The 16724-nt window shown below is 38.2% G+C and overlaps 1 protein-coding gene across 3 annotated transcripts in view; it reads left to right on the top strand.

Annotated features, from left to right (window-relative positions):
* NT5DC1 (5'-nucleotidase domain containing 1) overlaps positions 1 to 14495 on the top strand; it is a 120065-nt gene extending 105570 nt beyond the window's left edge. The window contains exons 11-12 of one of the 3 annotated variants that reach the window (XM_419778.8): positions 1835 to 2003; positions 14269 to 14495. In XM_419778.8, coding sequence (XP_419778.1) covers positions 1835 to 2003; positions 14269 to 14387 — 288 coding nt within the window. In that variant the 3' untranslated portion in view covers positions 14388 to 14495. Of the gene's footprint in view, positions 1 to 1834; positions 2004 to 6784; positions 13889 to 14268 lie in introns of those variants that run through there. The other 2 variants (XM_040697550.2, XM_025148909.3) reach the window with 2 other exon arrangements.
* The last annotated feature ends 2229 nt before the right edge of the window (positions 14496 to 16724 follow it).

Genomic DNA, 16724 nt, shown 5'->3' with positions numbered 1-16724 from the left:
GGGCTTGTGCTATAAATCTTGAATTTATCTTCCTCCTCCTTAACAATTAAGAAGTTCCCACTAGATCAGATCTCTGAACCAGATCTCTGAAAAAGAACAAAGCAATTCCTCTGACTGCAAGGACACATCTTAAAAAGCACAAGCTTCAGACTTGTTTCACTTGTCAGTAAACAAGGCCTTGTCTTTGTTTAAACGTTTGACTTGTGGAACAAACTCTATAACCACGAAGTAGTTGTAGAGCAGGTACGTTTTATTCAGCCAACTGGGTGCAGGAGGGATAACTCATTCGTAGCCTGTACACCAAAAGCAGGTAAACATCCATATTTATAGAGGGAATACATGCATATTTATGGTACAAGGAGTGGTTATTACAATTCATTCTAGTACAATATTCCACGCCTATTCTACGCCCCAAACTCCACCCCTTACTAATGGCCCCATATCGTTCCCATTGTTCATGCTCAACTACTCTTAACAACATAACAGATTAGCCTTTTATTCACATTTATGTGGGCCAGTACTTTTGATGGAGCTTTTCGATTAGTCACCTGAATAGCTGGAATGGCCTTAAGAGTTTTCTGCATTCAGCTGGCAAATGGAGTTTAATTCATTACCTACATTTAATTAAAAAGGATATAAAGTCCCAGGATGTGCGTAGGAAGACAAAAAATACTGAGATGTTGCCCCTGTGTGAGAGGAAGAAAAAAATGCAGCTCCTGAACAGCAGTTGAACTGCTATTTTTGATACTATTTGATACTATACCCTATCTTTGGTTTTTTTTCCAACCTATTTACATCAGAAGACAGAAATCAATGCCTGTATTTACCCAAATTAGCTCCTGTCCCTTCCCCCAGCTGCGCTCAGAGAAAGAACTGTTAGTCAGAACCACTGAAACAATTGCTCTGTGTTTACTGGTGGGGTTTGTTTGGCTGGTTCTGCAGCTTTGTTGTGGTCAAAAGCCATGGATCTCTGTCATAAAGATAAATTATTTTGGTGCTTTCTCAAAACTATTAAGAAAGGAGTTAAATGGAAAATAAAGTACAAAAGTTTACAAATCTGGAGGCACCCACTAGGATGTCTGTTCTGTGCTCTGTTAGTCTGAAAATGTACTTTGCACACAAATGACTTTAACAGATTTTCTGCAGTGTAGTTTGCAATTTTGGTTTACATTTTTTTAATCTTTCTGTAGAGGCCTCATGGAGCTTTTCCTGGCTTCTCATTGCAATATATAGCAGGTTTCAAGATGAACTGCAGAAAAAGAAATCATTTTTCCCAATACTGCTTTAATGAGTTTGTATGTTGTTGACTGAAAAACATACATGGAAAAAAATCCATTTTTTCATAATTTGTTAGGCAACTGAGTGGCTCGCTGTGGTTTTCCATGATTCTGTTCTCATTCATTTCATCAGCTGAGAAGCAGATAAAGTAGCAGAGGTAAGACACTATCCTTTGCAGCTCAGCAGCTGCTGGAGTTGGTTCTTTTTGGTAGGAAGAACTCCCGGTTGTGTCACGCTGCTCAGACGCTGTGGCAGAGAAAGTCAGCAAGCTGGTCCTGCTATCTGAAATAGAATAACAGAAAGACTTCTATGGGAAAAAGATTAAAGGCAACTTTTGCAGGCTAGGGAAATTGTTTAAACCAAAGTCAGGGGCCTTATCAGAGTATGATGTTATTCTTTTTCACAGTATTTTTAAGCCACATTGTTCCTGAGATGAAATAGAGTTTTCCCATAAGTTGAGAGAAACACCACAGACTTCTTAAACTAATGCTTGTGGTTGCATAGAGCATGAAGATATTTTTTTTTAAGCTTACTTGTTTACTCGTTTTTATTTCAGGGATATCAGCCCAAAATTCCTTACTCTGTATCTGAGCAGTGGGGTTCTTTCTTCGTGGACAGACTACCAGGTCTGGAAAATGCAGAGGAAACCTTAGTTCGCACATGGTCCTGTAAATGCATTAGCACTTACAGCACTATTGCAATCCCTAGTCTTGAAGCAATTGCAGGTAAGAAAGATTTCTTTTTTTCCTCATAAACTTATAGTACTCATAGTAATTTTGTCATAATACAGATTTATTTTTGAGATTCCACATATCCAAAATATATTTCAAAATATTCTGTGCCTATCACACAGCAGCTGATGTTTATGTTTTTTGTAGTGTCTGCTGTGCTAGTTTCTTGTTTGTGTCTGCAAAGGTTAGATGCTTCATTTGCCCCATGCTAGAAACAGGATGCAACATTTCAGGAGTTCAGGACTTCCCCACACTATCTTGCTCTTTCTGCTTTTAGTGGTGAGTTACATTAGGAAACAAATGCATGCAAGATTACTGGGGCTTTTTTAAGACTTCAAAATCTGTTTCCCTTTGATCTAGTTCATTACCTTATCAGTACACTTATGCCATTACAGTCAAAATGAAGACGAACAAACACAAGAACGTAATGAAGCCAAGAATGCTTAGAACTGTGCTTTTCTCTCTTTCTCTCTCTCATTCCTTTTGAAACTGCATCATCATGGACACAAATTGAGCCTAAAATTTACTCCTTATCTGGGAAAAAAAAAAAAAAAAAAAAAAAAAAAGCTGTAACAAGCAATGACTTGTTGTCCAAAAAATCATCCAACTGAGAAAATATTCAGACTTACTACCTTTTTTCCATCAGAGCTGTGCTAGAGGTACAATCATGACTGATCTTATTTTCATTTAGCTAGTCTTTATCCCTGGAGGGACCGTGCTTCAGTTTGTGTGGTTTGTAGCAATAGCTGTAACACTGATACTGCAAAAGCTTTGCAGCTGCAGTACATATCAGTTGATTATGCAGTGGTGGTGAAGATCCTCTATCTATGTAGTCTCAATTTGTCATTTTTCCTTACTGAGCTTTGATACACGATATCTAAAGGAATAAACACAGTATTAAATGAATGGTGTACTTAGCTCTACAAAGACCACAGCGATTAGTTACTAACCCCTCTGCTCAGCATCTGTGACCTACTTCATGCAGAAGACCAATGAATAAAGTTCTTCTGAGAGAGATTTCAGATATGCCAAACAGTTATCTCTTTGACAGAACACATTACAGACCCACTCTTTGCAACCGAAGTCTACAAACTGATGTATACGATAAGGATATCTCAGAGTAGAAAGCTGAAATAGCACCAGAATTTATTTATGCTTCCTATATTTACTGTGTTGCAGTCTGTAGTTCAGCCTAGAAGTACAGGGCCCAAGTATAACAAGGAAAATTGCCAAGACAGAGGTAACGTCTGTAAAGTTCCCTTCTAATACTTTTTCCAGCGTCATTCTGTGGTTTGCTTTGAAAGTGTTGGCCTAGAGGCTGACAGGGTCAGCCATGTTCTGTGAACATCTTCTGTCCCACCCGCTCCCCAAACCACAGCTTGATCTGCACAGCTAGCAAATGCTGTAGACCGCAAACTTATCAGAAATTTACCAGCTACAGATGGAGGGGTGAGAACATTCAAGATATGTATTCATAAATCATCGCTTAAAGTGCAGGAGCAGTATAGCTGTCTGTTCCTTCTCAGTTTATCAGCTGAGGAGCCCTTGCAAAGCCTGTGCTTCCATCAGGAAGGGTGCTGTGTGCATCCCCACACAGCTAAAGGGCAGCAAGGAGAGCTAACATTTTTAACTTGCTGCTGTGTGCCTGAAAAATAGCCTCAAAGCTGAACATACAACAATCAGTGGTTTCTTATTGAGAGAGGTCTTTCTTGTTTATTTGTGCTAAACACAGATGTTCATTATTATGGATGTTAAGATATTCCCAACTCCTCTAGAATACCTTAAATCCTGTCACATCAAACAGTGTGAGCCCCCAATTTACCAAGCCCTGAAGTTTTTGGCTGCAGTTTGAAGCCACAGATTAAATAGCTTAATAGCTGCAGCTATTTTGGTATAACTCACTAGAAGAGATTCAAACAGGTTATGTGAGTTTGATGTGCTCCAGCTTTTCCTTTCCTATTCATGCATTTTAATCACCAGCAGAGGACTTCCCCCAGCCAAGCTGCAAAACAGACTCTTCCTCAAGCTCCTCAGAGCTGCACTGTGCTGACCATATGGCAAGCTCTATGTGAACAGCTGCTGTGGTCCTGGAGTTGATGGGCAACCTTGTTCTAGCTCTGGGCTCAACACCACTGTTAGCCATAACCAGCTTCAGCTTAGGATGTCCGTGTGAGCAATAGGTAGTACCACATACAAATAAATGCCCTAAATTGCAGACTGTGATCTGCAAAAATCTTTGGTGAGAGCCAAACAACTGCTGCTAGGCTAATTTTAAATACACTTGACTCTTCTTGTTTGACTGAAAAATGTGCATAATGAACAGCCTGATTTAATTCTCCAGACTCACTTGTCACTGAGGAATATTATTTAAAAAGATTATTCAACATGATTAAACAGAAGTAAATACTAGTGGTGTTTTACAAAAAGCACTGATTTTTAGGCAAAGTTCATATGAGAACTGTTACGAAAGTTATCAGAAATTTTGGGGGGTTAATAAAAGTCTTTGAGCTCATTTCTGTTTTCTTTTTTTTCATGCATGAAATGTGTTAAAAAAAAAAAAAAAGAATGAAGGCCTTGGCTCTGGATTGAGAAGTTGGAATAGAAACAACTTAGACAGTTCTCTTTTTTCACCAACCTCTTGTGGGTTTGGTGCAGATGCCTTCTCATGGTTTCATGTAAAGAATTTAAACGTACCTAAATTTAGGGAACAACTTGATACTCACCAAAGAGAGCTGTAAGAAAGGGCTTCACAGGGAATACTGTTGTTGCAGTTTTTCTCCAAAGTATAAAATAACAGAGCATATACACAAACTGTACGTGCAATTAGCAAAACCACAGCTTGGTTAAAAAACAGTCCAATTCATTTTTCGCTAGCTTTCTGTGCTCAATGAATGCAATTGTTCCACGCTTTTGTCCCCATCTTTAGTTGAAAATTCAGTATCTGACCCAAAAAGATTTTGCATTCAAAGATGCATCAGAAATTTTGAATTCTAATCGCATCTCCAGCAAACAAAGTATTAGTGAGATTGTAGATTACTATGCCACAGCTTGTCATCTCAATTCCCCTGGCAGTCTCTTAAGAGGAATTGACATTTTCCTTGGGCATTAAAAAGAACTTTTTCTTTAGCACTAAAATCACCCAAAGTACAGATAGGGTCTTCTGTAATAAATTCTATATACTTTCCTCTGGAGAGGAAATCACATAGGGCTAAAATAAAACTCTTCATTTAAGATTTTATCACTTTGACATTAAGACGATATTTTAAAAGTTTAACTGAAAAGTAGCAGTATGTCTGTATCTTTGTAATATTAAGAGGAAATGAGCTAAGCTGAAAGTTTTCTAAGCAGTTCATAGTTCATTACGACGTAGTTTTCCTTCCCTGTTTCAGTAAGCAGGAAGACCTTTCTCAAGAATTTGAAAGCTGAAGATCTCACAATTATATTGACATTACATGGTTAATAAAATATTAGAAGCCAACGCCCCTACTCCCGTTCTCAATGCCTCATTCACAAGTCCATCTGTTTCTTCACTTTTCTGCTATTAAATCTCTCCTCATTTATAACTCCCTCACAGTTCTTGACCATTTTCATGCACAATGATATTGTAAGCCAGATTTTATAAAGCAGGATCCATTACCGTGGGAATGTTACATTCTAGATCACACATAGAAACTAAAAGGTGTAGGGATCAGTCTGAAAAAAATGGCATTTTGTATAAACCACAGCGTCTACTATTTGGTTCTCAATTTCAGAAAGTTTGATTTGTGACAAGTAGAGGCAGCTGTGCTTATCTATCATACCTGCATAAACTGAGTGGTACCGTCAAGTAGTTGACTGCTACTCTGTGGCATTCCCATCAAATTACCAGATGTCTGTGTAAGTAATGATAGGCCCTGCATCATGCAGATATTCCAACAATAACTGGCAGATTTTACAAAAATATCAAATACAAATCATATTTCAGCTACTGAGCAAGCTTTTGCAGAAGAAGTCAGTGCAATCACCAACCAGTGATTGCCAGTTCTATGACCCCCCAAAAAATTCTACACATATTTCAGGCTTTTACTTTGAATCTTATCGTAGTTCATAGAATGGCCTGGGTTGAAAAGGACCACAGTGATCATCGAGTTTCAACCCCCCTGCTATGTGCAGGGTTGCCAACCACTATGCCAGGCTGCCCAGAGGCACATCCAGCCTGGCCTTGAAAAATTCCATAAGTAACTCTTTCATTTCAGAGCTTATGGGAGAATACTGGTAAGTTTCTTCTGTTCTTTGTTGCATTAAAAACAAACAAACAAACAAACAACAAAGAAAAAAAAAAACTTGAGAAAGTGGGCCTTAAAACCTAATACAAAGAACCCAAGTAAAACTTTATAAAATGTCATGGTTGTTAACCTAAGTTCCTGAACTTGTTTCATAACCTCTGAATGGTGAGGTTTGCCATTTAAAAAGATGCTGCAGGCAAGACTGAGCAATGTGGCAGCTTCAAATACTTACATTTCAAAGAATTAGTGCAAAAGTATTTTATAGACACCGTTTATTTCACATTTTGGAGACGTGATAACCAACCTTATGTTACACGTGAGGGTCATGTGTTTCTTTAAAGCTTGTGAGCCATATGAAATCTTACCATACTTTGCCCATAAGAGTACATAAGTTTTTCTTCATGCTTTATTGCTATTTCAATTGACTAATAGAAGAGAAGAATCTGTTATAATTTGCCAAAGCTGTCTCTTTAAAGAAGCCAGAGTCCCATATCCTGTCTCTTTCTGCAGGACTTTGAGTCGTCGGTCTGCTTGCTGTATAAATATAATGCTGAAATTGCCAGTGAACCATAGCAAAGGAGTTCATGTTTCTGCTTAGAGTTGCAAATTGTCTGCACAATGGAAAGCAGAAGGCAGCTGTGGCTGGGACATTGGAGCTAGCAAAGTGTGTGTCGCAGATACATGGGTCTGCCTGCCACACATTGGCTGCAAATCACATTCAGCATGTGTTTTAAAGGTGAATGTCCGTGAGGAATGTATTATTACTGTGAAAGTCATGAATTTAACTAAGCATGTAGCCATGTATAATTTCTATATCTTGAGCATTATCATGTGTAATTATTACTAGCGTGAAACAACAGAAAAAAACCCAACCACCATATGTTAATACATTTATTCTATGCTTTTTCATTGAAATTACGTTGTATTTAGTCAAATCTAGCTCCTATTAAAATTAGACTTCCCTATAACCAGAGAGATAATAACAAACTCTTACTCATTCGAATTATGTAATAATGATATAACATAACTTAAACAAATAGAAGTATATATATAATTAATCATTAATTAGTAGTAAACTTTAATATCTAACGCTTTACAACCATGCTTTTACTTAACACTTTCAATGTAAGAATGTATCTACACGGTATCCTAGAGACTTCAGTTTAACAAAATGCTTGGAGGATTCTGACTTCCTTCTGGGCTTAGCTGCTGTAAAAAGCATTTGCTATTAAAAGACCCTAGAGATTATTTTTAGAGCAAACCTTTCTTGAAAGGAACACATTTTTTTTTAATGTTATATATATACACGTATATATGTTTCTGAACCTCTTTCTGGTTCCGCTATTCTGGTACCAAAAAAAACTGGTAGCAAAGATAGTTTACTGAAGATGTGTTCAGGTTGTCTTAGCAGCATCTTGCTCTGACTCTATGTGTAAACTGAAAAATGTTAGATAATTTAAATCTGATATAACTGTTCCAGGAAACTAGTTTCAGTGCTCGTATTTTGAAACAACATACTCGACACAACAGACAAATATAATGTATTTATTTTTTCAGCTGCAAAAAACAACTCAAACTGACAATAGATTGCAGCTCAACCATAAAAAAATTATGATTAACCACTACTACTTGTAAACAGTCTTCGGGACCTGGTATTCGCCAAAGGGTATGAGACCAACTTTTCCAAAGGATTTAATCAAATATCTCGTTAGTAATTTTGGACATAAAATGGACGATTCACAGTGTTACATTTTGGTCTGCCTTTCACTGCTCCTCCAGAAAGGTGTATTGACTTGTGCCCCTGAAGGCTGCGTCAAGTCATGCAGAACCCAAAAAATTACTTCCTAGCCAATAACTGACAGAAATGTTCCTGCAATCCCTGTTCTACTCCGTGAAATGTCAAAGCACAGCCACCTCTAAAAGATTAAAGGGAGTACTCATGAGCAACTCATTAGGAAAGGTGGAACCACTCAGTCATTTCTACTTTAAAGTTATCCTTCAACTCAAGCAGCATAATTTCATTTGCAGGCAGCAATTAAAACTATAATTGGGTTTTGACTGAATCGCGTGCTTTAGGGGTGGGTTTCGGTTTCTTCTCTGAAAACACAGATGGTAATAAAACATGTTGATAATTTTGAGTGTGGAAAGCAATGCAAGTAGGTAAGCCACCAAGTGTTAGAAATAGTTCTTTAACTAGATCAAATGTTACATAACTCGCAATCTTATATATACAAAAGAAAAAAAGAAAGAAGTTGCTGGTACCTTCATGTCATCTGGTGTCTGACATATTCCCTCTGGATTAAGATGATAACACATGAAAAAAACAAGACAGGCTTTGTCTTCACTGTTTAAAAATCTTAATGTGTGTGACTTTTTACCTTTCGGTAAGCAATGTTTGTCACCCATCACAAAACAAACAAACGAACAGGAAAGGAAAGCAAAACATTTATTTTACAGGAGAGGGGAATGTTAATCTGAGTTTGGAGAGTGATGTTGGTTGCAGCGAGTTTGCCTCAATAAGTACACTGACTTATAATCACTGCATTTCATCTTAGTGTGGCTCTCATGCCTTCACTGTCTGAAAATACAGCTTGGTTCTTTTCCTTCCTCAGAAATACCTGTAATCTCAATTGCTTGTTTTCAGGCTCCTTTAGTTTAGCTCCCAGAAGCCCTTCCCACCTTCCCCACACCCGTGATGAGTCATTCAAACACCTTAATTGAGTGATCCCTGAAAGACTATCACATGCCATTAGGATCTTGTCTTAGATTTATTTTTTTTAGATTGTCTTTATCTAAATATTTGAGAGTACTATAGCGTAATGGTTTGATCACTTGCAGAACAGCAACTGGGAAGGGCTAGGTGCCAGGATAGCTCTTCTGGCCAGAGGCATGTTACAAATACTCCTTCCTTGGAGACACTCAAGGTCAGGCTGGATGGGGCTCTGAGCAAGCTGATCTAGCTGTAGGTGTCTCTGTTCGTTGCAGATGAGTTGGAGCAGATGACCCTTAAAGATCCCTTCCAACTCAAAAGATTCTATGATTCTGTGTGGCAGAGCAGCGGGCATGTTCTCCAAACAGTGCAGTAGCGATGGGAAAAGCTGTTGAAGGGCTGCTATTAAAGCAGAAATTCTGCAGTTTCACCGAAAGCAATATTAGTCTTTATCTGTAGATGCATAAACTACACTGGCTCACGCAGCTGGCACTCTCAATGTGCTGTATCCAAGCTGAGAAGCTTTATCACCCTCCTTCTCTAGAGCACCCCGCTGCTGATGAGTCTCCCATCTCAAACAAACACCTACACAGATGTGTATCCTCCTCCTCTCTCACTGTTTAGCTGCAGAGCCTGCAAACAGCAGCAGTGACTTTCAGGTAATTGGTAGAAGGAATGCTCTCTTAAGTACTTCAGGAGCTTTGGGTTAATAAAGAAAACATCTGATCTCCTGTTTAGGAAAATCTGCCTGAGATGTCTTGCTAAAAATAATTGCTACCAGATAAATCTAATTGCGTTTTTTTGTTTTTACTACTAGTGCATTCCTTCACATTCCCAGCTCTTGCTGCAAAAGCTGTTGTGATTTTTATAAAAAAGAATTAGGTCAGAAGGTAAAAATATTTCATATTTCCAGAAACACTCTACACTCAGTACTGTTTACCTGTAGGTTGGCAGGCCACAGAGTAGTTCTCTTGGCAGTGCAGCCAAAAGTGTGCTTACTCTTAAAAAGTGTGTTAAGAAATTATTTTAGAAATTGTTACCATTAATAAATTAACATTTTCCTTTTTCTTCAACAACTTTTCAATGCAAGCAAAGTTCTATGGCAAAGCTCCTAAGCTATAGTAAATTACTAGAATTCCTGTAAAAACAAGAGAATTAATATTGGCTGATGATTGCCCATATAGCTATACTACCTGCATGCTGAGCCACATGATAGATGGTCTGTTGTGTTTTGATATTTGCTACAATTAAGCAGTTTGAAGGTTTTCAAAGTCAAATTGTATTGGTGAAGAGCTTTTTGATTCCCCCCACACCCCCACTTGTCCCTTGATAACAATCAGAAGCACACATATGGGCTCAGTCAGTCCTGCCCTTCTCTTTACTACATTCTGCAGCCCTGTTGCCTCCAGGAGTGGGAACGCCTTCTTCTGTGGGATTCTCATGCATCACCAGCATGCTGCTGAGCTGTCACTGCAAAAGAATGTTGTTCTCCTTTTGGTGGTCACTATTGCAAAATTCTTTGTGATACTTCTTCTGTGTGTTTTGAGAGAAATTTGCATTGGGCTCGGACTGTGCTTTTAATTGGAGAAATATCTTTCACCTAAAGACTTTGGTTAAGGCTATAATTGCTGCACGTATTGATTTGTTCAAGGAAATCTCAGAGAAAGATTAAATAAGAGTATTAAGTTTATCAAGCAAGGCTATGTCAGGGTTAGATTATAACTGACTTTCATTTAGTTACTCAAATATTTTCCTGATTACTCATCTAAAGTACTACGTTTTCCCTTCTTCTTGTGGTTTTTCCCCTTCCTACCCTGTGGCTACAACTCTCGTGGTTATTTTTTTTTCCCAGTAAAAGCTTTTGGCTTTCATATATTGGCTTATATAACCAAGTAGCAACTGAGACGTAGTCAAGCTAATAAGTACAAAATAAATCCATCTTTATCACCTAACTACATGTATGAATATGGATATGCCAAAGCATCAGAGCACATTATAATTTATGTCACTTAACAGCTGGATTTTAGTAGCTGGAACACAGCATCTTAGTGACTGCAATAAGCCTGGCAGTGGTTACTGTTTAGATATCACCATCTCCATTTTATTTAAACCAGGGCTGCTTGAGCCCTGCAAGTGAGATTGGGCTGGGAGACCTTCTGTGATCAGCAGATCACAGCCTTGAGCCATTGGGAAGCACCAGGATACTCTGCCTGCCCAATTACTGCGAAGGGAGCTGGCATTCATCACTCACTGACACAGGCTCTGCTTTGGAAGCAAGAATATTCCCAAGGCTACATCTGGCAACTAGAATTCTTGTAGATCTAGAAAAGGATATAGACCATGAGACACTCCATGTTTGGCTTTGAGGAGGCTGGGCTCCAAAAGTGAATACCAGGAACAAGATGAGTTTTGGTGGAATTACCTATGTATGATAGAAAATTTCCAGGATTTAGGTTCCTACACAGCCTCTTTGGGTAAAGCCAGCTAGATGTTTCTTCCAACCTCAATCTGTTTAGTTTGTATGAGGTTCTTTTGTGGTTGCTTTCCTTTTTGTTGTTTTATGTCCTAGGTGAGTGGCAATATGAGATGAGGTTTGTGTTGAATCCATTGCTGTCGTAGGCTAGCACTGATCAGAGCCCCACTGTAAGAGAGCTGTGTATGCGCCCCCTTCTAATTTACAGCTCTCCATCAGGGCTGGGTGAGAAGCGAATGCCCAATGTAAAGTTCTGCCAGGACAGCAGCAGCTGTGAGCGTGCACAGTAGCAGAGCCTAAAGACATTTATTGGCAAAAATACTAGGAAACAATCATTTTGGAAATGAGCACTCATTTCTTTCCTAACAGAGGCCTGCTTTGTTATCAAATACTGCATCTTTTATTATTATTATTATTTCCTTTATTTTTTTTTTTAAAGCAAGCAGTGTTCATTTCTCCTCTATGCCACCAGTGACAGTAGGAAATAAGATCAAGTACAAAATCAATTGCTGCTGTGTCCAAGAGGCAAACTTAAGACCTTTACCGTAGTTCTTTGCTAATGAGCCAGCACTGCTGATACCACTGCCATCTGTATCCAGAGAAGTTGGACTGAGCTTTGGTGTACAGTTAGTTAACATGAATTCTTTGCCATCCAAGGCAACTGCAATTTGTGTGATGTTTCAGAGTTTCCAGAAGAGCTAAGTTTAAAAGAACTTACAGCACACTTCCTCTCTGACATTTTCTGGATTTCCATTTTTTCATAATTTTATATCCCCCCTCAATAAAAATCTTCATTTTTCTTTCTTTGTGTAATTACCCTTCATCTTCACTCTGATTTATTTATAGCTTCTAGGATTCCAAGTGCATATTTCTGGATCAGTGCAGGGCTTTCACATAAATATATCACACTGAAATAAAGCAGTAGCGTGAAGCGTTCCCGACTCCAGGCAGAGCAGATGCAGCAAATGAAATCACTGATGAAAACAAACCTGAAAATACAGGAAGATTTTTCCTATATTTGTGACATAAAATCAGCATGGTGGGTGCAGAATAGTACCTGCTTCATGTAACTTTCATTGACGCTTTACACAACATTTTTATATATGGATACCTTCTGTTCATCCAGTCAACTTGCTCAGACAAAAGCAATATTTAAATGGACAGATTGGATTTTGAATATGTAAAAATTCATTATTCTCCATTGGAGTCACGTGCCTTGCGTTCAGAATGGGTTCAGCATTTAAGCTGATTGTTTAAAAATAGTTTACCATGAAATATCAACAAAATTGTCATTTTGATCTAACTGCTCATTTCTTCAAGATAAGGAAACCCACAGCAAGTCTGCATCATTTATGCTGCTGCTTTTTGGTTAAACTTCTCCTAGGAGACTCCAGACTTCTAGAATAAAAAGCTAATGAAAGCTTTTAGATAAAAAAAACGCATTTAAATTTTATAGTTTATAAAGATATTCAGAATCCTTGCTTCTTTGCTCAGTAGACTAGAAAACATCTGCCTGCTCTGCTGTGCTCAGAAAGAGCCCTAGAGAATCCCTTGGCTAAGACGGAATGAGAAAATGTGCTTCTTTGACAAGTTGAAGTAATCCACTTAATAGAGCGTAATTCACTTGCAATCAAGTATCCTCCCATTACTTCTTTATTCTAGTCTTTATCTGATTTCTCAACTGGATCTAGATTCTGATTTGTTTGCTTCAGCTGTGTTTTATGTGGTCTTAAAGCTGCAGGCCTGGATGCTGCCCTGCTGTCTGCCTAGGAGTTGCTGCTGAGATAGAGCTGAACTTCCAATTGTTTGATCTGAAACGGCTAAGACTGTGTTTTTCTGTTTCACTAAATGAGCTGAGTGCAAAAAAATTTTATAGCCTGTAGTATCTAGATATCAGCCCAAATGTATTTCAAACCCTTCCTCCTCCCCCCCCCAAAAAAAAGGTTCAGATGAGTTTAGTTTTTGTTTTGCGTTGGTTCTAAACAGAAAACAAGGTAGGATCTGAGCTTTTTTTTTTTCCCCCTCCACTTACAAGAAGTATGATTCTTGAATAAAATTTTATTTGTGTGGAGGTTTTTTTCATTTGATTTCTTGAACTTTGAATAAGAAGTAAGTATGAGAAGTATCAGTTTCCTGGCTGTAGGAGGAGGCACTGCTGGCAGTAAAGACTTTTTAAAAGAATGAAAGGAAAGAAAGCTTTGACTGTTCAGAGCTATTTAAATGTATTCAGTGTTCTTTACAGAGTGGTTGCGATGGGTATGCCAAGTTACGGGTGCAAATTTCCAAGAATGCTTCATACAAAACGATGGTGTTAACACTGGACTTCAAGAAAGTCCCAAAGTGGGTTCCTTTTGGGAATCTTGCTACAACAATCATAACAAAAAAAAAAAAAAAAAAAAAAAAAGGACTTCTTTGTTTTAAATGGGGCTCTCATCAGTTGATTGCTAAGATAAAAGAGAAGAGTGTCAGCTCGAAGAACCCGAAACTGTTCTAGTAGGAAAATTCCATCTAGGCTTTAAGAAGATTTTTGTTTGATTTTTAAGCATTCATCTAATCATTCTCTATGACTGGCATTATTTCAGCAATCAAGGAGCTGAATATCCTTTACTGCAGTTGAGTAAACTCTGAAAGTCAATCCCTTGGACAGCTGAAGATGTCAAATAAATATGTAGTCGTGCAATCCGATTGAGTTCTAATGCCAGGAAGCAAACAGTTCAAGGGCTTAAGAAGTACTGCTATTCACCACAGGCTTATTTTTTATGTGATATGGACTGTGCTGCTAATCAGATGTGGTATATTTCTGTCTTTCAGATTTACCGCTGGATTATAGATTTACACGATTTTCCTCAAATAGCTCAGCAACTGCTGGGTACTACCCAAGCCCTCCAAGAGCACTGCTGCCAAGTGAGGAATCAGTGACTATGAAATAGGTTTTTGGCTTTTCCTTCAATAACCCTGTGATCCTTTCTTAACTGCTGTTAAATGCTAATTGGTGAAAGTGCTGTTTGATGCTTCATAAAATAGAATGATGAATTGAAGCAGACTCCTGTGTAGATTTGTTTCCCTTGTTTCTCTAGTCCAGCTGGGACAGGTGAGCAATGCATGCTTTGTAAGTCTCCTTATCAGCCCTAAATTTCACACAGTAACTGGCTTTTTCCATGCACTGCCCAGATACGTTAAGAGAAATGTACTGTTAACAATTCATCTCAACTTACATGCTAAATTTTCAAGGACATTTTCAGTACTATCTCTTCTTAAGGTGATGCCATTGCTGCTTCAAAACCCAGGAAAGACATGAAACTAGACCCTCAGTCTACTCTATTAAGAGTTACCTTGGCAGCCCAGGTTATCACAGTAGTTCAGTGTTTTGCAAGCCATGAGGAAGTTATTCTTTTGCTGTCTAAACAAAGCAGAGAAGTACTGCAATTGTTCGTGGAGAAATGGAAATACTGAGGCCCAAAGAGAAAGACGCATCACAGCCAAAAAGAGACATGAATGAAATTTAGGCAGAAAAATACAGAAATATAATCATGGGAGCCTTGGCTACGTGCTTTGTATTCCTGCAAGTGTCCAACCAATGGTAAAATTCTCATCATGACTCCTCCTGCTTTAGTCCCCGATACCTGTGTCAGAGCTCTTCTGCAGAGTATAGGAAACCAGTTTAACAGTACCCTGTTTGGCTCAAGTGGATGCAAACCCACATTTTCCACCTTGCTGGAAAATCCTTCCAAGGAAGGATATGACACCCAGCTGCATTCATCCACATCCACTAAGTGCAGCCTAAGCCCAGAAGAGAAGCAAGACTCAAGGCGTAAAGTGAATATTTGCGTTCTTATCAGCTAATCTAAGCAAACGGGCTTCCTGTTCTCTGTGGGTTCAGTCCAAACCAGGCCCTGGTTCTGCAGTGCCTTAAGCAGGGCTGTCTTCGGCACCTAACAGAGGGTGACTGCTTCAAGAACATGTCTGAGACATTTGCTGTGCTAACAATTATGTCCCAGCAAACTAAGCTGGCACTATTTAAAATAAATTTCCCTCCAAGTTTAAAGGATGTTACACAGAAACTCTTCTTTGGTTTCAAGAAAAGTGCACAGTAAGAAGTTACTTTCTTGGGCCCAGACAATTCTCAGAATGGATTTGATTTGTGGTAATTCCTGACGTGTCACCATAGCTCATCAGTTTTACAGTTTCATCGATTACAGTATTTTGTCTCAGAAGCAGAGGCAAACACCATTCCACCTCATTTCAGAGATACCAGAATTTGTTTCATACTTTTTCCTACCTTTATTTTATTTATATAGGGAAAGTATTCTAAAATTCTCACATACTTACAAGTGATTTGCAATTTTTCCAGTTTAATATTAAGCATTATATTTTAGAAGAGAAAAATAAATGAGAAGAAGAATTGAGAAGAATTAAAACAAAATGAAAGCACAATTTTCTTCTTCATAAAGCATAGGCTAAAAATATTTGACTCAAGGCAACAAAAAGTAAAAGAACTTGTGCTTAGTTTGAAATATATAAATTAGCATCAACGTCTTGGGCTGCAAATCTGGCTCAAGATAAGGGTATGATTTGTACTAAGTAGAGAAGTATACAAATTAAAGTCTCAGATCCCTGATTACGGCATCATTTGAAATTCTGACCTGAATCAGGTAATCCTTTGAAAATAATTTCTAACTACAATCCAATCCAAACCAATACTATGTACTCTCACGTGTTTATTTTTCTGAATTAGATTTTTTCAGCTTTGAGGAGCTTTTCTTGTTTTTGTTCTGTCTTGTTTTTAAAGAAAATTAAAATGTAATGCCTAATGAAAATGAAATCTTCTAAGACCATGGTTCCTGGTATCAGCATGTTTTTTTGAATGGAAAGGTGACACATTCTAAGGACGGTCTGAACACAAATGCTACTGGAAGTGTGACTCCCCATGTCTGTGGCTGCAGGAAGATGCTGGAAAAATAGTTGAAGCATTTGCAAAATAATTAAAAACAGAGTTCCTGTGAAATCAGTATATAAAGACTCTTATAATGACTATTCTTATTAAAGAACCTCTGAAGATATTACAAGTCTTATCACAAAGCCCTCCAAAATGAAATAGAACATTTTGTTAAGGTTGAATGGTTTCGTAAACCCAGACAATTGTTCTGATCTTCCCAAAAATATCTGCTGTCCTAGTATATTTTGATTCAGCCACCAGCCCGAGGAGTCACCATGTGCTCGGCATTGCTGAGGTGAGGCCTGGCCACCCAAGAAGCTGCTGGAGTGAA

This window comes from Gallus gallus, chromosome 3 (assembly GCF_016699485.2).
Source record: "Gallus gallus isolate bGalGal1 chromosome 3, bGalGal1.mat.broiler.GRCg7b, whole genome shotgun sequence".
NCBI classification, from domain to species: domain Eukaryota; kingdom Metazoa; phylum Chordata; class Aves; order Galliformes; family Phasianidae; genus Gallus; species Gallus gallus.
The sequence above is the reverse complement of the archived record's forward strand: the minus strand, read 5'-3'. Positions and strand labels throughout refer to the sequence as shown.